This window comes from Engraulis encrasicolus, chromosome 13 (genome assembly GCF_034702125.1).
Source record: "Engraulis encrasicolus isolate BLACKSEA-1 chromosome 13, IST_EnEncr_1.0, whole genome shotgun sequence".
Taxonomy (NCBI): domain Eukaryota; kingdom Metazoa; phylum Chordata; class Actinopteri; order Clupeiformes; family Engraulidae; genus Engraulis; species Engraulis encrasicolus.
In genome coordinates this window covers 31,350,304-31,373,430 of record NC_085869.1, presented here as the reverse complement: position 1 = coordinate 31,373,430, position 23,127 = coordinate 31,350,304, and the positions used below count along the sequence as shown (strand labels likewise).

At 41.5% G+C, this 23,127-nt stretch overlaps 2 protein-coding genes across 2 annotated transcripts in view; both read right to left on the bottom strand.

The window, feature by feature from the left end:
* Positions 1 to 611: 611 nt before the first annotated feature.
* Positions 612 to 5,043, bottom strand: LOC134460995 (ubiquitin-conjugating enzyme E2 A-like). The gene is made up of 6 exons (XM_063213693.1): positions 4,832 to 5,043; positions 4,000 to 4,080; positions 3,564 to 3,589; positions 3,238 to 3,327; positions 2,546 to 2,634; positions 612 to 1,597 (listed from the first exon to the last, which is right to left on the bottom strand). Exons 1-6 carry the CDS (start codon positions 4,873 to 4,875, stop codon positions 1,469 to 1,471), a joined length of 459 nt encoding a protein of 152 aa, XP_063069763.1. The 5' UTR covers positions 4,876 to 5,043; the 3' UTR covers positions 612 to 1,468.
* A 796-nt stretch (positions 5,044 to 5,839) lies between these two features.
* ankrd10b (ankyrin repeat domain 10b) overlaps positions 5,840 to 23,127 on the bottom strand; it is a 36,384-nt gene continuing 19,096 nt past the window's right edge. The window contains exons 4-6 of the mRNA XM_063213692.1: positions 12,034 to 12,275; positions 9,825 to 9,923; positions 5,840 to 6,769 (exon numbers count right to left, since the gene is read on the bottom strand). Of these exons, the coding sequence (XP_063069762.1) occupies positions 6,381 to 6,769; positions 9,825 to 9,923; positions 12,034 to 12,275 (730 nt within the window). The 3' untranslated portion in view covers positions 5,840 to 6,380. The remainder of the gene's footprint in view (positions 6,770 to 9,824; positions 9,924 to 12,033; positions 12,276 to 23,127) is intronic.

The following is a 23,127-nucleotide window of genomic DNA, read 5'->3' as shown; positions in this document are numbered from 1 at the left end:
TCTCCCTGGGCCCTGGAGAACTGACCCCCCTGTCTCTGTCAGCTTCCGTGCCCATTAGTCATAGTGATAACACAGTGGCAAACACTGAAGTTCAATCACTGCAATTAACCCATCATACATGAGAGCTATGATGGCGCGGGGACAGTAGAACCATCAGAGTGCTGTGGGATAACCAGATCTACAAAGTAGCAATAAATTGTTGGAGAATTAAATAATTTGTAGCGCTATTGGGGAGTGCTGACGGTCATTGAAGACACTTCACTACACCAGTACGACCTGGTAGGGTGACCTGCTCTGCTTTGGTCGTTACCATTTCACTTCAAAACTTTTGGCAGAGGCATGTTGTCAATAAACTACACATGCCTCTAAATTCATCACTACCAATTGAGCTGTTCGTACCTCTGAATCTTACTACACAACCAGTTTCTTCAATAAGTCTGTTAATACAACACCTAGTAAAAGTAATTACATACCTATTCACACACAATATAGATCAAACGAAATGACTATAGGTCTGTTGTGTCAGACTTAGTCAAATATATATTTTGATGATGAAAGGTCATTCACCTACAAGTTAACCTTAAAAAGGTGACCACCAGACAATTTCATAATAAATGTAGTTTCGCCTTTTATTTTTTTATGTACAAGTGCTGGAAAGAAACAAACCCATCCTGACATGGACAGCCAGTGCAAAATCTGTACAGAAAAGTTAGACGAATGTTTCATTGAACACATGAGTAAGAAAGAAATATGATGGGGGGGGGGATAATCACTAGCATCCATGCATGTAACAAAGCTTTAGACAGACGGCTAAGGCGTGCATACAGCATTTGAACTGAGATTTGATCTGAACTTAACACAGCCAGGCAGCCCAGTATCTCCTAGTCCATCAAAGGGAGAGGGATGTGTGAGTGTGGGATGCGGATTGGTGCCCAGACCTCGTCCAAAGAAAAAAAAAAAAAAAGGGGGGGCAGGGTTGTAACAACAACACAACCAGTCCATCATGATTACACATTTCCTATTGTAGAAAAAAGAGAAGTCCTTTTGTAGAGAACATGGGCAGCCTTGGGAATGGAGTAAAGTAGCATTTGATGTCTCTGTGTTTGGTGATAAAACCCACACCAATATTATTGGGTTTTTCCTTCCTGTAGAGCAACTCAGAAGCCAGCTGAAGGTTACAAACGTGTGAAAAGCATCCTGTGATCAGACAGATTGAGCAAAGGGGGATGGGAAAGCACTTGATGACCAGAAGACGAAAAAAAAAAAAAAAAAAAGGCGCAATCCTACACAGTGAGTAAGGTAAAGTGCATATAAACTTAAAATCATAAACAAGTTGGGCAGAAAAAAAGGGGGGGGGGAGATAAAGATATATATTCCACTAACTGGAAAACCCACACAAAGCTCAATTTTGAAGAGAGAGAGAGAAAAAAGAACACACAAACAAAAGCTTATTCGCAGGTAGACGAGGTCAACTGTCTCTCCAGCTCTGCTCCACGATAGCTGATACCCGTTTCTCATACTCTCGCTTGTTTTCCTGATAAAGCTGTGCTGCCTGACTATTCGCTGGACTGTTTGGGTTTGGTTCATCTAACAGGGACTGTAACAAAGAGAAAGAGAGAGAGAGACACACACACACACGTAGATATCAAATATAAATAAAGCCTAAATAAAAACAATATGCTTTCTAGGATTCTTTCAGCACAATAGCTACAACACTGGTGCACATGGCAGACAAAACTGGGATTATTTACAGTTTACATCTGGGATTTGCATCTGACAGTTAAGTGCCCCATGAAAAATAAAGGGGCACGAATTTAAGGTTGAAGGTAGAGAATATCATTTTTAAAGTAATGTATTCACATTGCGTTTGATGCCCATTCACAAATGGTCTCTTTATCATGAATATTGATTCATTTCATGCATTTCAGGTAATAGACATCTTTAAGCTGCAAAACTTGCTGTGCTTTGGTCAGACCAGTAAACATTAGTTTATTACCCAGTATATTAATATTCATGAAATTATCAAATGTGTGAACGTGCAGAATACATTTAGAAAATTAATGATACTCTAACTTTAGCAATACAATGATCCATCCAAGAAAATATAAAGGAGATGCATTAAAGTGATAGTCACATTTTTGGAAAAAAGCTTATTTTACACCTCCCCCAGAGTTAAATAATAGGGTTTTACAGTTTTCCTATACTTTCAACCGTTCTCTGGGTACGGTAGTGCAAATTTTACCTCAAAGCTAGCAGTTAACAGGACTCAATGTTAACTGCTAGCATGGAGGTAAAATTTGCACTGCCATACTCAAGAGAACGGTTGACAGTACAGGAGAAAGGTAAAACTCAACTATTTAACTCAAGGGGAGGTTTAATATGAGATTATTTCCAAAAATGGGACAGTATCACTATAAGGGTTATTAATTGCATATTTATACAGTTATAACCACACTGACACAGTTCCTGCTTGGTGAATTGAAATACCATTTCACTTTTAATCTAACTTGGCACTTTTAGTTACAGGTTAATATGTTTTGCCTACCTGAATGGAAGTGAGAATAGAAGACACATCATATGTGGGGCTCCAGCGATTCTGTAGAATGTCTAAGCAAATACTTCCATCTGCATACACTAAAGAGGAAGTGAAAGGAGAGGAAAACAATGTCAAGGCAACGTTGGCCAGTGTTCCTTAAAATTGACTTGAGAGAACCCTAGGTAATGCGCTTAATGGTAAAACACCCAAAGGTCTATGTACACATGCATAAATGCATTTATGTAGCATGCTGTTGTATGAACGATAGGACAACTCATGAAGGCAAAACACACAAGCAACACACTACACACCTTGTCTATGCAGCCCTATAAAAGCAAAGTGCAGTAACTACGCCTACAATGAAACTGAGGAAAAAGGCCCTCAAAGTATTGATATTAGGTTGGATAATGCAGTTACTGCAAATTTGACATAACAATATATCTGAAACTGGTCATGTTTGGACCATAAGGCTTTATATAAAGGAGTTGTTATGAAGACCATTTCCAGTCAATTTAGACAAAACATGCATTTACTGCACTTTGCCTTTGTATGGCAGTATTCTGGACGGCACTTTATGTAGTGGCGATGCGACCGCACAAAGAATGCAGTACACAAAAATAAACAATCACACAGATGCATCCCAAACACAGCTGCTCATTTCCAAGGGACTAGCTAAGCAGTGGTCAAAAAGAGGAGCGTACCATTTGGATGGAACATCTTCGAGACGAAGCGCACTGTCGGGGGTTTGTTGGGATATTCTTCTGTGAATTCAACTGTGAGTTTAAATGTGCCTGTGGAGTGACAACAGAAAGGGTCAATCTACTTTCCAAACCCACAATGTAAACACTGATCACATAACTGAGCCAACTTATATTATCTATACATTTTGATTTATGATATCTATAAATTATGATTCATCGTGCATTTTAAGGAGCACATTAGGAAGGCACAGGGAAGGCTCCAAAATATCCCTGTTCTTTTCTTTTCTCTGCACTAGTATTAAAATAAATGATAATGTAGTGCTTACCATCTTCAAAGGGTGTTCCTTCAGGCCTGTAAACACACAAAAAAGATATTAAAAAAGAAAACAAAAACAAACAAAACGTCACGGAGGTCCAGCGTACCATAATGTCAATTCTAGACTATATGAAGACAAGACTTTTCTATTTGGGTGGCACACACGTGCACCATTGCTGCAGATCATGTATACAGGTTATGCTACCACCACATTACAAAGAACATGTTTGTTCCATGCTGACAATTAGTAGTTCTAGTGAAAGTGCCACAACAATGGCCATCGGCTTAATTAACTGCAAGGACTCTCTGTACAGTCAGACGAAACCTGGCTGTCTGTTCTGATCGGTGGATTTCCCTTCAAAATCTGCCAGCGAGGTACCCACAGACGATCGACATTTGCATCAGAAGTGCATGCATAATCAGTTTGGTCCGTATTCCTTCCTTACCCGAATATGACTGCATTCCACACCATTATGTTGTTTTCTGACGGAGCGCCACTGACTCCAGCCGGGGGGTCCTCTTGGAGCCTACGGTAACAGCAGCATCGTTTTAGAAAAACAACTCCAGTTCCACGTGTCAATTTGCTCGATGTCTAACGTTACCCATACATTCGTCGAATTCGCTTCCGAGGAAACTCGGCACACCATAGTTCTAGCACGACTGGTTTGGCCAAATGTCTTAGCTGTGTGAGCTAACGTCAGTGTTGGCTAACATTTGCTCGGTTCACTTTCAAGAAGATATCACGTCCAGGCATCAACTTGTGTTCTGATTTGATATATCTGTACATGGAGGAGTTCACAACTAATTAAAATGACCGTCCACGTAAACACGCTAAATATTAATATCGACTAAAATGTGTAGTCAAGTTGAGCTTGTAACTTCCTTACTTAGCAACCTAGCCTAAATGGATGCAGTAATCGCCTGCCATCTGCCGAGCTAGGAGGCTAGCTTGGGGCTAGAGTCTACCCAAGCCAGTTAATTTGTTGACCAGATGAGACGGGCAGCTGCTTTTGGAGAATGGAGCTCAGAGACCCCACCGGTAGCTTACAAACGATCCTAGGAAAACATGGAACGGTGCACACAAGTCTAACATCCCCACCAATGTCACCAGCATGTCCCGAACAGATGACATGTTCTTCATTCCTCGTTAATAAGACAAACTGGTTGGGGTACAGAGCGCTTACCAATATAGAATAGCTTGCCAGCTAACTGAAAAGGCAGCTAACATTAGCTACGACAAGCTAGCTCGGAGTCTCGAGAAAAATGTATAATACTCACCGTTTAAAATCTCGCATAAGTCGCCTTCTCGCAGGAGTAGACATTTTTATATATGTATGTACACTGTACAAAAACAAATTTCACAACCAAAAATGTTGTTTACACTGTAGCTAAAAATAATATTACGATAGCTAACAGAATCGACCAATAGCTAGCTAGAATTACGACAGTATCCTTTTCTTCCTTGACGTCGCCTCCCTCAACTACAAACGTACTAGATGGGGCTGTGGTGGTTTTTCTCCTTGTGTACTTTGAAGGCATTCTGGACGAAACCATTTCAAACAGAGGGGGGTTACACTTCTACGGTACAATCAAATACACTAATCAAACGCCATATGTAACACATATTATGTGTAATCATTAGTAAGACGTACAGTAGGCGATGGGGCATGGTAATACTATCTACACAAGTTTTAGTTATAATAGAATATAGGAGTGAACTAGCGTGTTTGACCGGCGGTTGTAGACGCGACCAATATGGGCGTGGTGGACATGATGACGTACATTGTTTAGAGGGAGGTCAAAGTACCCCCAGCGATGAAGGTCGGTATCGCTAGTACAGTCGGCAGGTGATAGTGGGTGTGAGTACACGTGAATCACACATTTGGTTGTAATGCTGTCTGCTTTATGTAGTCAGAGGTTAGGTTACAGAGAACTCCACGGGCAGAGACGACATGAATATGCTTTATAAAACATTTCTTTTAAATGCTATTGGCTACCACAAATTGTTAATATTGCACCTGGCACTCCAGCTGCGCCTACCTATGCGTAAATCTTCAACAGGTGGACCCGTGCCTTGCACTAGAGAACATTTGGCTAGGCACGTGGGCAACATTCTAAAATCCCTTTGTGGCCTGCGCCATTCTTTTGCCTACTGACAGAGCACGCGCTCAAGCTGCTGCCAAGTTCTTTTGGCTCTAGGTTACTAAACTACTGAAACATTTCACACGCACGCTAACAAACTATTTTGTCTTTTTGCCATTGCATAGTAAAAAGCATGAGACATCCTCATATTAGCAGTTTGTTTAATGTCACAAATTTGTTTTCTTAAACAACAAAATGGAGTACAAAAAGGGAAATAAAATATATATTTTAAGCAGCACAAGCTGTGCGATGCATATATGCAAAGTAAAATAACAGACAATTTATACAGTCCAACTGAGGAATAGCTTCTATAATACACACACAGGCCCTACACGAGATATGTTGTAGGGAAACTGGGTCACCATAACAAGAACATCAGAATGCAATTCATGTGTAACAAAAAAGGATTAGGAGTCAAAGGCTTCAACAGTATTACAGTAACATTTAGCTCTTAGCACAAGCAAAAAAAAAAAAAAACACAAAAGATAAGTTGCTTCCCTTTTGGTAAATACACAAACTCAAACACGTGTGTTTAATTAACTAACAGACAACAACCCTCTCTTCAAGAGGCACAGTTGCACAGACTTTTAAGCTTAAGGCAACTGATAACTTGGGCGGCATACGTGGATAATCCTGTGTTGTCGGCAGCAAATGGCACATTTGTTTTCTCTCCCTCTCCCCCCCCTTAAGAGCCATGGTAGAGCAGCATGGTGCTGTAGAGCATGTGGTCGTAGTGTTCCTCGGCCTTGATCGAGGTGTGGTGGTCGATCTCGCTGCCCACCTCCTCCACATTCTCCGCCGTGTCCCCCAGCCCGTGCAGGTGCCCGAAGTGCAGCCCATTGCCATAGTTACCGTTGAGGGTGGCGCCAGCTCCGTGGGTGCTGCTACCCAAATGCCCTCCTCCTCCTCCTCCTCCTCCTCCTCCTACACCGCCACACCGGATGTCTGCAGCAGAAACGGGGTTGGATAGGGAGTTGCCGGGGAAACCATTTCCATTGGCTGTGGCTGGTGGCATACCGTGCCCATTACTGAAAGGTCGTGGGACGCCATCCGGACCCGGGTTGAGGAGATCACCTGAGGTTGGAAAGGAGACCTCGATCACACCCTCGGCAACAGATGGAACCCCACACACACACACACAGAATGGCCTAATCTGTCTACACAGTGTTTACATACCTAGTGGGGGTGACGAGCATTAATGTATACTTCATGTCAAAAAGAGCAAATGAATGGTAATGATAGTGATGTGTGTTGAACATGGATCTGATCTATGCTCTGTTGGCATTATTGGAAGAAGAAAAAAATGATAATCCCTTTGTGTAAAGACAGGTGAATACGTTACATTTGACCAAATCAAAACTTGTGACAGGGTGGAGTAGTTGCCGCTGTCTTTTTCAGGAAGGGCAAAATCTTTCCGCACAAAATCAAAGTCAATAAAGCATTACATAAGCTGCTTGGAACCTTTGATCCCTCTTGTTTGCTGTAGGTCACGTCCCGATCCAGACAGATAAAGAAGTGCCTTGACACACATAGGCAGGCGGATTCGACTCGGCACACTGCCCTCGTTCTAAAGTGCTGGCAGTCATCCCCCTTCACCTTATATCACTAGCCGGCTCCCCCTGGCCTGACCCAGCCACTACGCTGTGACTTCACGCAGACCCTCCACACATCGCGTCTTGTGTTGATAATGGAGGTTGTGAGAGCTGGGCCCCTGAGGAGAATGTAGCCCACATCATGAACAGTACTCCCTGTACCGAGCACTTCCTGTACTCTACTTCTCACTCCACTCATCCACTCTCAAGTGTTGTAGCCAGCCCAATATGCTTAACCTTTTGATCATTCTCAGTTCTCATACATGCCCTTTTCTCCACATTTGTATTCCGTCACTAAGGGCAATTCCCAGCAGGGGGAGCCAAAGACACAGTGACGTCGGCCAGTGCAGAACTCGATTTACAATGAGCTGGCTTGAGAACAGCAGGCATCAGTACGTTATGTCACACTACTGGGAGAAAGTGAAAAATATTCACCACAATGGAATCTCAAGAGATGAGGTCCAAATTGAGGTCCCCCCTGCCCAGATATGAGCCTCAATCTCTAAATTTAACACCATCACATCTCTTTTCAAGAGATGAGCTCACAGTCCACACACAACACCACACTTTAAAACCAAAAGACAGCATAGTGGTAGTTCAAGACTGAACATTTAATGGGTTCAACAAAAATACAAAAAATATGTTCAACTGTTTCAGTGTTTTATCATCATCAGGCTATGTTCTACATCACATCTGATGCTGTCAGGACAAGTATACAGGTAGTCCTGTCTCGGCCGTTACCGAAGCAATCACCACACGAGACTGCTGCTACTAACTCATTATACTGGGAAGGTCAGGATGAGAGGAAACTGTTATTGCGTAGCTTTCAAGTCCATCAATTTCTTCCCTTTAAAAGATATTTTCTTCCACTTGACAAAAAAAGAAACAAAACAAAAATCACAAACCATCAGTTTCACTACACTTTTGTCTTGGAGTTTCCATCACACTTGTATAAAAAACGAACGCATCCATAACTTTCAAACAAATCACTTCTTTTCAACGTCTCACTAGTGACATCGAAAACAAGCTAAATCAGAACTTAATAAAAAATAGAACAAAAATACTTCCCTCACACCAAACAGCTACATACATGAAAAGATTACAAGGTTTTTTTTAAATTAAGCATTTAACATTTAACTCACAAAGAACTAATGCATGGAAATCTATCCAAACGTGGGCCCAATTTGGTCTGAACTGGGAAAGGAGAAATCTAGACAGTTATAAACAGCACCTTGCCAATTCGATTCCTACAAGCAAAAGCACACGAGCTGCACTGCCACAAGTTAATGTACCTCATACATTCAATGTAGATATGCTTTGGCATAACGAGAAACATCAATAGAGAAACAAAAATGAAACAGGAGAAACAGAACAAACTTTAAGGTTGGACTTTGCGCAGCAAATTGCCCAACACTGCAGTATAGTGAAAGTAGGCTAAGCCTACTGCTGTTCTTTTTTGCACTATTCTTGGGCAACACTCTTTTCGTGGGTCACACCTTTTTCTCTGAGAGATAAGGCAATGCAGGCAGATAGACGTCACAGTCTTTGCAAGAGAATGGGTGTTGGCAGAGTTGCCGACCAGCCCTCAGGCTTAAAGACTTACTGGGTGACGCCAACGTTGCTCTCAATACAGTATATGCATACAGTAGGTTTGAGTGGCACAGGGGCCATTGTTAATGAATCGGTGTGTCTGCCAGGGGGGAAACACTTCCACGAAATTGGATAGTGGCGATGGTCTGAATAGCTCAGATGAACTCATGGAGGCTGCGGAATGCATCTAATGGAATGGAATTGCATTAAGATTCTGAGCATTTCTCACTACTTACAATATGATGCACGACATACAAATTAAGTTGATTTCCTTAACAAATAATGGATGACTATGCGACCGGTTAAATGGTGGATGTCTGTGAAGGATCATGTTAAAAAGGTGGGGCTTCAATGATTTGCCCAGTTTTTTCCCCAAATATATACAGAAGCATGCAACAACACTAACTGGAAGATGTCGTTGTCTGTAAGACTGCAACTGCTTTTTTTAACGATAAAAAATGCTAGTAATATGACAGAGCTGCACTGTACAGAAGTAGAGTGAAGTTGATGAAGGAGAAGCTTGCCACAAACAAAAACCAAATAAGCCACCGCCTTTCATTCAGATGGGGACGTGGAAGCCAGACCACCCATCGTTAACACACATATGGTCACAAAGATTCAATGGCATTTTTTACACACTCAAGGTAAATAATATCTGAAAATAGCCTCCTCCCCTCCCCACAGGGGCACGGGAGGGAGAGAAGAGAGGGGGATGGACGCAGCCTACAGGTAAGGCCACTACAGCAGGCAAGGCCACTACAGGTAGGCGTAGGAGTTGGTGACGCGGCACGGGATGTGCATGGAGGCCACCGTGATGATCTCTAGCTCCTTCGGGGGGGCGGCGGACAATGACCCGTCCATGGCCACCGTCTCCGCCTCCAGCCCCATGTCGGCCTCCAGGGGCCCCGTGCACCCATTGGACCCAAAGGACAAGGCTCCGTTCCCACCTGTGCTGGGGGCCGCGCAGGACTCCATGTGCATGGCCTCCATCATCAGGTCCTCCTGGCCACCGCAGCCGTTCAGGGCCTTCATGGGGAACGGCAGGGCTGGGGAGGGAGGAAACGCATCATGGTGGCATTATTAAAAAGGTTTGTGGGTGTTTGAACATTCCAGAAAGAATGAGTGAACATTGCAGAAAGAATGAGTGAACGTTCTAGAAAAGAATGTGTACAACAATGTAACATTTTTCAGCTCATTGTCCCCGCACGTCCCATCTAGTGTGAATGTATGTACACTTTCGAGAGTTAATCATTTGAGGAGGAACTGGTCATGCAAAATGATAAATTCCTGTTGGGCAAGTTCTAAGAATAGCTATAAACATTTACAACGGTGAAAAAGACCACTGCGCTGCCTCTCTCCAACAGACAGGCAGTCGAGAGGTTAAGAAACAGCCGAGGAGATGACATGAAAGTGAAAAAGTGAAAGTCCATTGGGAAACTCCAACTCCCATTGTCATTGTGACACAGCACACCACAGCACACAAGTGAACCGTGCACACTGCACACAACGAAATTGCATTTATGCCTCACCCGTGCAAGGGGGCAGCCCTCAGTGGCGCCCCATGGGGAGCAGTGCGGTGGGACAGTACCATGCTCAGGGTACCTCAGTCATGGAGGAGGATGGGGGAGAGCACTGGTTGATTACTCCCCCCACCAACCTGGCGGGTCGGGAGTCGAACCGGCAACCTCTGGGATGCAAGTCTGACGCCCTAACCGCTCACCCATGACTGCCCATGACATAAGCCATTAAAACATTTCCATCGAACCAAAACGAATATGTAGTTTGTACATTCCATCACATAATTCCACATGACATCAATTGCATTTAGCAGACACAATCATCATCCCAAAGTCAATTACGCAAACCGAGGACAATTACCTCCAAGCTACACAAACCCCAGACAATGATCCCATGTCCTAACCCCTTGCTTGGCTACCGCCTTGTGTTGTTATACTGCTAAACAAGAATGCTCGCACGCCAACAGACTGGCATTAGCAGTGTCATCATCCTCCCAATGACTCCACTGCTGCCAAATACAGCGCTGCACTGTGCTGTGCTGAGTCCCCAGTCTATTCAGGAGCTGCACAGGTAGCAAAGCTATAAAAAAAAATCTGCTGTGCACAGAACATTCCTGTATAATTAAATCAGGGAATTGACTGTGGGCCAGTCATGCAGCTGGGGCTGTATGGATTTTGAAATGCAAAAAAAAGGATGAAATCATACATATTGCTGGTATGACTCTACTAAAAGGAATTTTGCAGCGGCCAATGCCCATTCTGGTGGCGTTAGGGAAAGCATGTCTAAAGTATCTTTGCCCTATGGGAATGTACTAGGATTGCCTGGCCTGCTCAGTCTCAGCGTGGGAGTCTTGCTAGGCTTCAGCTACTATGCGATCCACATAAGTAGGATTGCCAAAAAATAATGGTGAAATAATGATGAAATATCCCCAAGCAATCCAAGCAAACTTTGCTTCAACTTTGTGCTCTTCACTTAAATCTTGAAAAACTATGCAACTAAGAAACTGATGAACATACAGCATACCATCAACTTCACCATTTATATAATGGAAAATGCCCATTTTTTATGGTTCAAGTGCAAGTAGGAATCCAGGTTTGAATCTGGCCATTGCACAGGATTGCACAGGCCTTTGCCAGCCTCCCATGTCTTTACTCATTCAACACAGCAACTCATTTATCAATAATCTGCTATCCCTTGGATCTCCTGCTTCCAAGCATAGTGAGACTACCCACACTATCCAACAGAGATAAGACAGAGGTCTGACAGTCAGTGCTGTTCCCAGTTTACTGGTTCAAATCCTTGTATCTCACCCTCTTGAAGTGGTCCACCACAGTGTACGGAGCCTATACTACCCTATACTATCCAAAAATGCTTTATCCACTCCCATCCAAGGTAGAGGTCTGTCGGTCATTAAACTAAGGTCAAGCTCAGGGTTAGGTTAACCTTTCAATATAATTTTTACATTGTTAAAAAGTCCTGCTTTTACCACCACCTAGAAGCTGTGCAAGGATTCTTGAAAATTCGCACTTAAGATGAACTACTTAATTGCCCAAGGGGGAAACTCAAGTACAAGGGGGAAACTCCCTCTTGGATAGTGGATATAAAGTCAGTGGATGGTGGAAGGTTAGCGGGTCTTACCATCGGTTCTGGCCTTCTTGAAGTGGTCGGGCTCCATGGTGTCCAGGGACCTCTTCCTGCTTGGCGCCCCCCTGAGGAAGGTGCGCATCTGCTGGATGGCCTGCGGGTCCCCGCCGGCCATGGAGCCATTAGTCATGGAGTTGAGCTGCTGGTTCTGTGCGTTAGCCAGTAGCTGAGCGCACTCCTGAAAGCCCTGGGCATGGGCCAGGTCCGCAGCAGTCAGCCCACTGGCATTCCTCACGCTGCACGGCAGAGAGAGTGGCCCGTTAGCATGCGCTAACCTCACTTCACTGGCATTGCATTGCAAAGACAATGACATCAGAAACATATACACACACTAACACACACACACACACACACAACAAACGTACGTTAACACGCTCATTCACATCGTACAAACACACATGCGAGTACACACACACACTCTTACAGAACATACATTCAGACCCTATCTGCTAAGTGGTTCAAACGAATCAGATCAGATGGTCATCTTCATTCACAATATGAAGGTTGATCCTTTTTTTTTTAGGATTCATGAAAACAAAATTAAAGTGAAACAAAAATTTAGAGGAACTCAAATTTGACTACCGTAAATAGTGTTTCACATTTCTGGACAAATTTAGACATTTGCCGTTGAACATGACAAAACGTGTGATTGACATCAGAAGAACCATAAATGTCATAATGACATAAGCCAGCCATCATGTTGTAAGAAACTTAACATAAACTAGCATGATGTAGTAATGTAGTATTCCATATGAAATATGGAGCACGCCCAAGTCCTGGGAAAAGGCAAGACGGCCTTTATGTTGGAGGATATTAAAAGAATAAAGACAAAAATGGAAGATATCCAATATTTCAGAACATTCCAGCAGCAAGACGTCAAGGCAAACAAGCAGGTGTTTACAAGAAAATACACAGTATATATGGAGGTGGAAAGTTTGCTTCTGAATATGGGAAATTTCCCCACCAAGTGAAGTGATCAACAGCACCATTAAGTGGAATGTGTTGAGGTAGTCGTGACGATTCTATGGCAACCAAAAGTCAGGGAAGTCTTTGAAGACCGGGTCAAACAAGAAAAAAACTTTTGAAAAAAATGATCATATCCTCTCATTGGGAACAGCATACAAAAAGGCATTATGAAGGGTGCACAAAAGGTGCAGTCCAAGTCTTCAAGCCAAACTGTCAAGCAAAGGAACAGTTAATAAACACTGAGATGTACTTTTGGCAAGAGGATCCGTTCGACAAAGCAGAATGCTCACACAGCCAAGTGGTCTTGTGGATGTGGTTTTTGGAAGACAGCTGTTGGCAGGAAAAACTGCTGAATTTTTAAAAAGGGAGAGAGAAATGTGATCCTCTCAAAAGGGATGCCGGCAGCAGACAGATAGGAGAAAGCGTTTGATCTTCTTGCTTTGTGAGGGAACTTGGCTCCTCTCAACTCGTGATCCAACAGCACAAAGAAAATGAGAATGCTGCATCTTCTTCCTTCTCAGTTTTATGAAGAAAAATGTCCAAACTACTTCAGGAGGAATATCATCTCAGAGGTTAAGTTAGGCGCATAACCATTAGCATGAACAGAAGAATAGATGTGTGATGTCTAGCGTGCATCTGAACAACACGAAATGCTACAGCATACAGAGAAATGAAGAATAATTTTAAAGTCTGCCGCATAAAGACAACAGCCAGAAATTATGAATGTCAAATTTTGTCATGTTCAACTGCAGCTGCGGTCTGCAATCCAGGTAATACATGAATGAACAGCACACAGAAGAATGATTTCTTGTTACTTTGACAATGTCTATATGTAAACTGAGGAAGAACATCACCCTCTCCACCTCTACACATTCCTCAGTCATTGTAACCATTCAACCGATGGACCAAGATGATTTGGTTTCTAGAGAATTGTGATTGTCAATCCTGCGTTGTGAATCATAAGGTCTAGGCACTCAAGCAAAATGTAAAAGGGAACCTATACGGTTTATAACCCGCTTGTTTAAGCTACATCCCCTGTGAGTCACTTCAACTTCCTCTCAAACACACTAAAGGGTACACTAAACAACTGATTTTATGGAGACGGTGTGTCCCAATTCCGGTCAACTTAACTAAAGGCAGTTGTTAGGTGGGTTATGCAGCATAATTTCCTCCCAGTGATACTCTAATGTCTTTAATGTTTCACTTCTATTACAGTTTTTGTTCCTGCCCCAAGACCAAAATCTAAGTCCTTTTCGGAAAATCGCCAAGAAAAGGGTGCTGGACAACACCCAGCAGTCCTCCTATTTTTAAATGATATTTAAACAAATGGATAGCCCTGGAAGCTTAGTTGGCCGCATGCCAAGATTTCACAGGGCCCGGCTGGGAGGAAGGAACAAGTCAAGTACTTGTTGTTCTAGAACTCCTCAGCAGCAACAGCGACAGAACCACTAGTGACAGCAGCATCATCAGATTCAGTTTCCCTGGATAACGATTATCATAGCCCAAACAAACTAGTCTTTGTCACCCATCGGTGCCTGTCTCGTGTTTACGGATCTGAGAACTCGAGTCTTTCGCTGCCCGGCTTGGCCCTGCACACTTCCTAAACCCCGCACCCCCACCCTCTTGTGTGGACAGTAGGTTGCCTGTCTCTTCCCCTCTCACATTCCACTACACGTGACCAGGAAGTATGTGCAGCAAGAAGTACGGGGTGAAAAAAAAACAACCCTATGGAAAACACGTGTCCTGCCATAAGATTACTCTATTGAACCCCCCTGAAAGAACAGTACAGTGAAATAGAAAATCAATCTATTAACATGCATGTTCAACATATGACTAATAACTATATATAGCATGAGTGCATAAACCCTTATGTGCACAAACACGAAGAGACAGTTTAATAACAAGGTCTTTTTGGTTGGTGTACTCAAGTGTAATTGTTCATTCATGATTGCCGGCTTTCGTGACCCCTGTCTGTCTAAATCCACTGTTTCAACAAAACATTCAAGTAAATGCAACACAACAAATAAGATGCATTTTAAAAATCAAAAGAATCATTTAAATAAAATATTTTTTTCATAATTCTCTGTTGAACCAAAAAAATAATAAAAAATAAAAACCAAAAACATTCACATAATCCCCCCACTCCCACCTCCCTCAAGTGCTGTTGGACTCTATCAGGGGGAAATGATGCTTCCATGTAAATTCACACAGATTGTTTTTGTTTATGCCTCACTAAATGTGGGACAAGTATGACAGCAATTAGGCAGTGTCTCTGCAGTTTGATGGCCGTCTTTGATGCCAGTTGCCTGGTTTCAGAGTAGGTTGTATAAGCAATGTGCACAAAGCAGAACACCACTTAGCCAAAACAGAACGATGGACTGCATTGAAGCAGGCTACTCCCCTTCACTTTGCTTCGGTTGCCTCCCTTACTATAAAAAGCCAACCTCTCCACTGATCAATAAAGAAGCCATTACCTAGAGACATAGCACAATGCATTTATGTAACAGTGTACACTAACAGTTATGTACAGTAATGCAGTTTCATTGCCATTTCTGATAATAGCACTGTAATGTCTTTCACAGACATATCCTCCTCCCTACACATCTTGGAACATGGTAACATTGTGTATTCCAAACAGTACAGTGCAATACTGATCTATCCATCACACTAATATACTGTCAAAGGGAAGGTGGAGAACCCTAAAATACGCCCTCATCAATGAGTTATTAGCTGGATACACCTGACAAATGCTAACAAATAGGGCAACGTGTACCAAACAATACATGCCAAACAGGCACGTTTTTTTCTTTGCACTATGGCCACTCAACACTGACATATGCAGATATATTGAGTCACATTTGCCTTGTATCTCTGTATTGCACAACTAAATCTATGACAACTATGTTCTATCCAAAAGGGTTCATATGCATCAATACTGAGGACCCAAGTGATTTTCCAGGTAGGTCACCTGAAGCCCAGTGAACCACTTTTTCTGCCTTTTCTTTTCTGAGGAGCACCTTTAAGCTGTTCTCACGGTCCCCTGACTTCGATTGTATAATATTACAACTAACAGTTATGTGTCATTACTCAAACTTGAATAATCACTCATGAACAACAAGTAAACTTTAGCCAAATAAATAACTTATATTAACACAACATAATATAATGTATTACATTAACGTTGTTGTATAATATAACTTCTTACATACTATCCCTTCATAGATGTGAAATAAGCTGTGACCAAAACAACCAATATACAGGATTGTACAGGTAGCTGTTAATATCTGCTGGCTAATACCAAATACAAACTTGGATCACCTATTTAAAGACCGATTTAACCAAAAGAATCATCAAACAAGCCTCCACTTGACTAGAGTATATCCTTTTCACTTTGTGAGCAAAATTATTCTCCAAGGAAATCTCAAGTATTCAAACCATTCAAACATCTCAGACAAATCCAGCCACAAGACTAACTAAAAAACATTCTATCCACTATATGACGACATTTCATCCACTACAACTAAAGGAGACTTAAGTTGAAATGTTTTGCACACATCTTTCCATACTTGTTACAGGCAGTGACATCAAAGAGCAAGACAGGATTCTACTTCACACCTTTTCTTTGACTTACACCTGAATTGTGATTGTACCACCTTGCTCGTTTAGATATTCTGACAAAACATTATCTAACGTTTTAGTACCCCCGAAAGTATAATTAATGCCAAGTTCTCTATAAAATCTCAGAATATTGTAAATAAACCTAATAGCATTCTTAGAAAAACTCACAAGCAAATTATGCTAAAATTCCTCCAAACTTTTCTCCCCTTTGCTCAACAAAAAGTAACCATTATTATGAAGACATTCAGGCTGCACCCCCAATTGCTCAAGTCCAATGCACACACTTGTAATTTGTGATAGGGGGAGAAGACATGCCCAGGCCTAAATCTGGTCAACACTGCATGGACATGTTTAAAAACGACACAGGTACGGTCATGTCTGATATTACAAGACTGTGCATTGGAAAAGAAGCACTTGTGTTTTATGGAAAATATTTAGTTGCGGAACAAGTCCTGACCGGTGTCTAAGAAAGCCATGACCCATTTTTAATTCACCAGCAAACTGCATTGACAAACTGTACATAAACCCTTACTGGTTGGATTTGATAATTGAGCTCTGATGTTCACGCTATTCTTGTGTAAGCAAATCTCCTTTAAACCAATCTGTATATAGTAGCAGAGACATTTTGAACAAATAGTGCAATGAGCTGTACTGTCATCAGTCTACTCTAGAGCTACTCTAAGGCAACAGCACTTCATCTTGAAGCTGTTGATCAAATATGGCGTCCGTGTTTTGGAAAGGGGTAAAAAAAAGAGACTGCAACTCAGATGAAACCCTCCTTTGATGTGGAAGCTCACTGCCATGTCAGTTCAGCTGGTGATTTAAACACAAGGGCCATGGATTAGATCTTAACTTCTTCAGTGAAACAATCCCTCACCAACAAACCACACACACACACAACCCATCTTGAAGCCCCTTCCTTTCTTCCTGTTCTTTTGTGCCTCCCCCTGCCAATGTACCATATCACTATTCCCCTCAGATGGGCACAGTAGGGAGGCAAAGACCACGGCATGGGAAGGGGACAAATGCGTGTCGTGTTGACCAATGACATAACCCGCTCCGACCCAATTGGAAAGGAGGGGGAATTACAAGAGAGGATGTGTCCATGAGGAGAGATGGGCTGTCCATAACCCCACTTCCAATACCCTTTTTAATCACACACACACCCCACCCCCACTCACATCTCTAAATCCTGATGTAGCACATTTCTACACAATAACCCAGTACCCCTCAAATGATTGTCTCCCCCATATCTAGTCCATGTAATCCCCAATCCCATCTCTCTCCCAATTTCCCCCACCCCCACCCGTTCACCCTGCACTCATCCTCTTGCTTCCTTTTGTTTGTAGAGTGTCCTCAAAAGCCTTCAACATTTTGTGTCCAAGCCCAAATATGACAGCAGCCATTTTGGCTTTGTGGATGTGCCTTAAGCCTCCTCAATGGAGTGAAGACGGTGAATGAGGGCATCTCGACAAACAAAGGGGGGTAGAGGAGAGAGGAGAGCAGCCCATCAAAGCTTTTCTGCATTTCTGTTTACCCCCTCTTTAAAAAGGAAACGTAAAAGGACACAAATCATTTTTCAATATCTTAATAGAGATGTTGGCAAACTGCAGAGACACCGTCTTCATCAACAGGCAGAGGCCACATTGAGTGGCAACTATCTGCTGATATTTTCCAGTAAGTAAAGACACAGATGTTCTTTCATGCGAAACATGGAGCTTGGTAAGGAAGCATTATTTTTGATCCCCTTGCTGTAATGTAGACTTGTTTGTTTGCCCTACTGTCATCAGCACACATAAAAAACTAAAATCCCTGCTCCCTGCTTCCTCCCTCCCTGAAATATCACCTGCAACACTGCTCAAACCATGCTTACAACATCTAACACTTAGAGAACAGTAATTAGGCCTGCCCTATAAAGACAATCTAGGGGCCCTACGATTAGTGTTAAACTCAAAACAAATAAGTTCAATAAAGTAAATACCAAAAGGAATAAAAGTATTTAGATTTTTAATGGGCACAGTTAAGTAAAAGCATGCATATCTATTAAAACACGACTAATCAAAATAATTTTTCATTTTTAAAAATGTATATAAAGAAAGACAAAAAACAAATTTTCTACAATGCATCATTTCCTATCAGTAAAACCAATCACCGCAAGAAATACCTCAACAGTTTGCCAGTGTGTTGAAACTGTAGGAAGCGATACAGAGACACACTCCTAATGCCACAACTGTGCGGTTTTCCAAGAAGGGAACTTGTGGCAGAGTCAGCAGATTCTATTTGGAATGCTCTCCCCCTTTTCTGGGATTACTTGAAAAAATCAAGTCATTTCGAATTCAATGGCTGCAAAACATGATAGACGAGTAGATAGCTTCTTTTTGTGTTCCATTTATGCTTATTTGTTAACAGTTAACATATATTTAATAATAATAATATAGATAAGATAGATGTATGACTGCAGAGGGATTGGTCATCATGTCACTTTAAGAGTAAAGGTGACAGGTGATTAATTCAAAAAGAACAGATCGTAATCATCATGTCATAAAGGGTTAATACTGCAGGTGACATTTGATTACTAAAAATAAAAATAATAAATAAAAAACAAGTCAAACGTTCTTTGCAGCAATAGACAGTGGTTAAATATGGATTAAGGGACATAATGGTAGGAGTAATCTAGTCAAGACCTGAGCTCACCTCGCCCTGCTCTCTGACATTACTGACATCATCTGTAGGAACCTGACACCCAGCAACAAACCCCTGCTCCAACTAGGGGCTCACAGGACTGTGGTTAAATAGGTTATCGAAAGTATAAGTGTGTGTGCTGCATTATGGACTAAAATAGAAGTTTAATGTTTGCATTATTAAGGCCAAAAGCTAATCTATTGTTGAGTTTCCATGTGAAATTCCATTCAAAACTGGATATTTTATTGCCATGTCCTCTCAAATGACCAATACGAAACAATATTTAACTAGTTTGAATAAAAGTCCCAAAGACCCAGCGATCCATCCACAGAATCCGATATTTGCAGTCTTGGGTTGAGGAAAGGAATTGCTTCAATCACTCTTGTGCGTGAAAGGAAGAACGTCGGTCTTGGGAATTATGAAGATACAGGTGTCTTGCAGACAATTACATGTTGCCTTGTACATGAATGCTGTTTAAATGAAAGTTAAAATTGAAGTGTGTGCAGAAAATCTATATTAATATTGTCTGACACACTGGTTTGGATTAGCCAAGCAAAAGGCACTTAAACGTACCGACCATGTACCTACACAATTGAAATCAGTTCTTTAAAAGCAGATAAATGCAGAAATAAATTTAGCTGAACTAACCTTTCCTCACTTACTTCCCTAAGGAAAGATCATGTCATTCTTAAAGGGTAGTCTTAAGCATTCCTCTATCCAAATCAGCTTGCATTTATTAATTGAACCTATAGGTACAACCTAAACTTTAGTATGTGTTCAATGTCTTGACATCGACTGATCTTCATCCAAGATTTCTTCACCCAAGAAGTCATCATCCTTCAACATCCAACACTGGAAAGGGCTTCAAGTCTGTCTTCAAATGCCAAGGAAAGGGAGAATGGCCCACTTGCATGAAAGTGTAATCATCAGTGCTCTTGAGCTCAGGAAACAAGAAAAGTGTCTTCTGAAAACTTGAAGGTTGAGAGCCTTTATCACCATCTCAATGGTCTCCGATGAAAGGTTAATGTTTGGGCAGTCGTCTTCTGGCATGAAATGATCCCCGTAAATTGAGAAGAGGCCAGTGGCCAAATCATTACTTGCTTGAACTGACATGACTTAGCAGAGGAAAACACAAATATCCAGTTTTGAGGGTTTTGTTTAATGACGTGTTTTAAAATGTTCTCCAATTGCAGATGTACTGTAATATAGGAAGTTGGGCTGACCTTGCTGGCATAATTTGTCTTTTTCTTTCTTTCTTTGGTTAAATATCGTTATTGACCTGTTGTTCACTTATCCATTGCATACTGTTTATTTTTAAATGGCATGAAATGGATATAACTCCCACACACACACACCCTAGTCAGCCTGCCAACTTTTATTTTGGAAATATTATATTGCATACTTGAGTCCAGTCAAAGGGAACTCGGACAGCACATGTTGTCTGCCCTTCAGTCCATCCTCAGTCTATGGACTGAAAACATTTTGCACGACACTGACTAGCACTTTTCTGTCCATTACAATTCTTTAATTTTGTGTTTGCATTATAGGTGGTGAGAGAGTTCCATTCAACTGGACTGCAAAGTGAAATGTACGATAACCACTTAGAATACATATATTGCATTTTGAAATGTACCCTTCTGAAGTCATTATATTATCAAATTATTGCATTATTAAAGGTGCAGAGGACTATTGTTGCACTCTAGATTTCCAGGTACTGGATCAGGTGCATGGAGCCAAAGAGAAAAGCCCACAAAGTAAGGAACTGACCTAGAACTGACAGACTGATGAAAGCAGGACAGATGTTTCAGCATGGTGGTTGTATTAGACTGGATCATATTAGTCTGTGCAGTAGTTTTTACACTACAACATTACTACCATCCCCACCTCCCCACCCCCGGATCTGAAAGATTCATTTTAGGCGTGAAGGAAAATTTTGAAAAGGGCAGGATCTGTGCCGTGCCAAGTGGTAAGGAAACTGGGCAACACTCTGACAGGCAGGGGGACACGCATGCTGCGAACAAGCAATTTGAGCGAGACAGAAACACTCCTTGTGGAACACAGGATGCGAAAGCATTAGCAATACAGTGCTTAAGGTTATCCTCAGCACATACTAGGTCCCCTGAAAAGATTATTTAATTTGATATAATGAGGTGGATTTCATATTGCATTCTGTACATCATAGCCTTTCCAATGATGGTAGTCACATGTCTTCGATACAGATAAGTCAGGGGGTTGGGGTGGGGGGGGTGTTAACATGTTATGGGAAAACACTGCCGCTCCCAACTCTAATCATCTGTGGTGGCACAAAGACAGACATAATAGCATCTTTAGGAGTATCTTCACCCACAAACAGGCCAGGCCGTTCAGGTCCAATTACCACATTGGTTATTGCTCGGTTTAGATACCTGATGGCACTGCACACACCACACAGGGGCTACCTACATTCGGGTTTTTTTGAGACAATTAGAATTGAGAGCAGTAGCAATAGTCATTGTCTGTTTTCGTTTTGTTCCTCGTCTATTAATGTTCTGCATCTACACAGCAGACTATTTGTGCCAGCGACAATGCATTTTAAGGCCGCCATCGTACTGGACATATTCAACAGGACCAGTATGCATGTATTTTGGCAGGACAATGGCGACTATCAAACATCCATGCAAATGCGGACGTCGCAATTAGACATAGTTTTAGGAGTTGGAATTTTATCTAAACTATAATTTTATCTATCCATTATAAAAGTTGCACAGTTAACTTTTCTTCGAAATGTTCAGATTTTTACTTGCCTCTCCAACATTTAAGGCGCCAATTGTAATGTTCCTTTTGAAAAGCCACAATTTCTAGGTCAGGTATAATAGTTAGCCATAATCTGGATGTGATGATATTGATTGCCTTTTTAAGTAATGATAGGGTGTGGCTTCAAACAAAAACGATCGAACGTAGATCAAACCATTGGTATTGGCCAATAACAGGCTAATGTTTTGTACTTGCAAAAAATGATCCATTGCTGTTTCAAAACTCAGCAACCACTTTTTACTCCTTTTATTCCTAAAAAGATGATGCATGCCTTGAGGCAACTTGCTCACATTCCAGTAGTTACTCATTAAACACCCGTCGAGGCCGTTATACTTTCAATCAATCATATACCTGCATCATTAATCAGCGTCTTCATGGATAGAAACACAATGGGTCTTAACTAAAACTACAGCAACTCTTAACTCATTACTTTTAGAAACTTTGGTCCTAGGTGTATGTATGAGTACCTAAGGGCATGAGAATGGGAAATAAAATGACTTTTAAAATTATTATTATTATTATTATTATTATTATTATTATTATAACAACCCTGAAAAACAGTCTACCAATCATCTAATAATTTCATATAATAAGATATTGATGACATGCCATTTTAGAAATATTTATATGACATATTTTGATAATTATACACATCGCCGTGATATTGCATTAACTGGTAAATTGTGATCATTACATTAAATATTCATAATTGATTTATTATTAATCAATATAGCATTGACAGTAACTTAAAAAAAAGTCCCATGAGCCCCTCTGTCTCAGTCCTGTCCCTGGTCTGAGTCTCTTACCCTCGGCCTCCACTCCTGGCTCCAGCAGGCTAAGCCTATGCCTACCACTATAACAGCTGTTGAGGGGAAACACAGTGACAGGGAACAACAGTACTTACAACATGCTTCAATCCTGACTTAAAAACCTGCAGCATCATAACTACTAATAAAGACCTTTGAAAACACATCAGTCACAAAAGCAATAACAATGACTTTTCAGGAAAAACTAAAACAAAAAGTATAT

Excerpts from the sequence above, each read along its gene's own strand:
- LOC134460995 (XM_063213693.1), bottom strand. The coding sequence starts at position 4,875 with ATGTCTACTCCTGCGAGAAGGCGACTTATGCGAGATTTTAAACG. Across the intron at positions 3,590-3,999 it reads TGGAATGCAGTCATATTCGG|GCCTGAAGGAACACCCTTTG; the intron begins GTAAGGAAGGAA and ends GTGTGTTTACAG. Across the intron at positions 1,598-2,545 it reads CTATTCTCACTTCCATTCAG|TCCCTGTTAGATGAACCAAA; the intron begins GTAGGCAAAACA and ends TCTTTGTTACAG.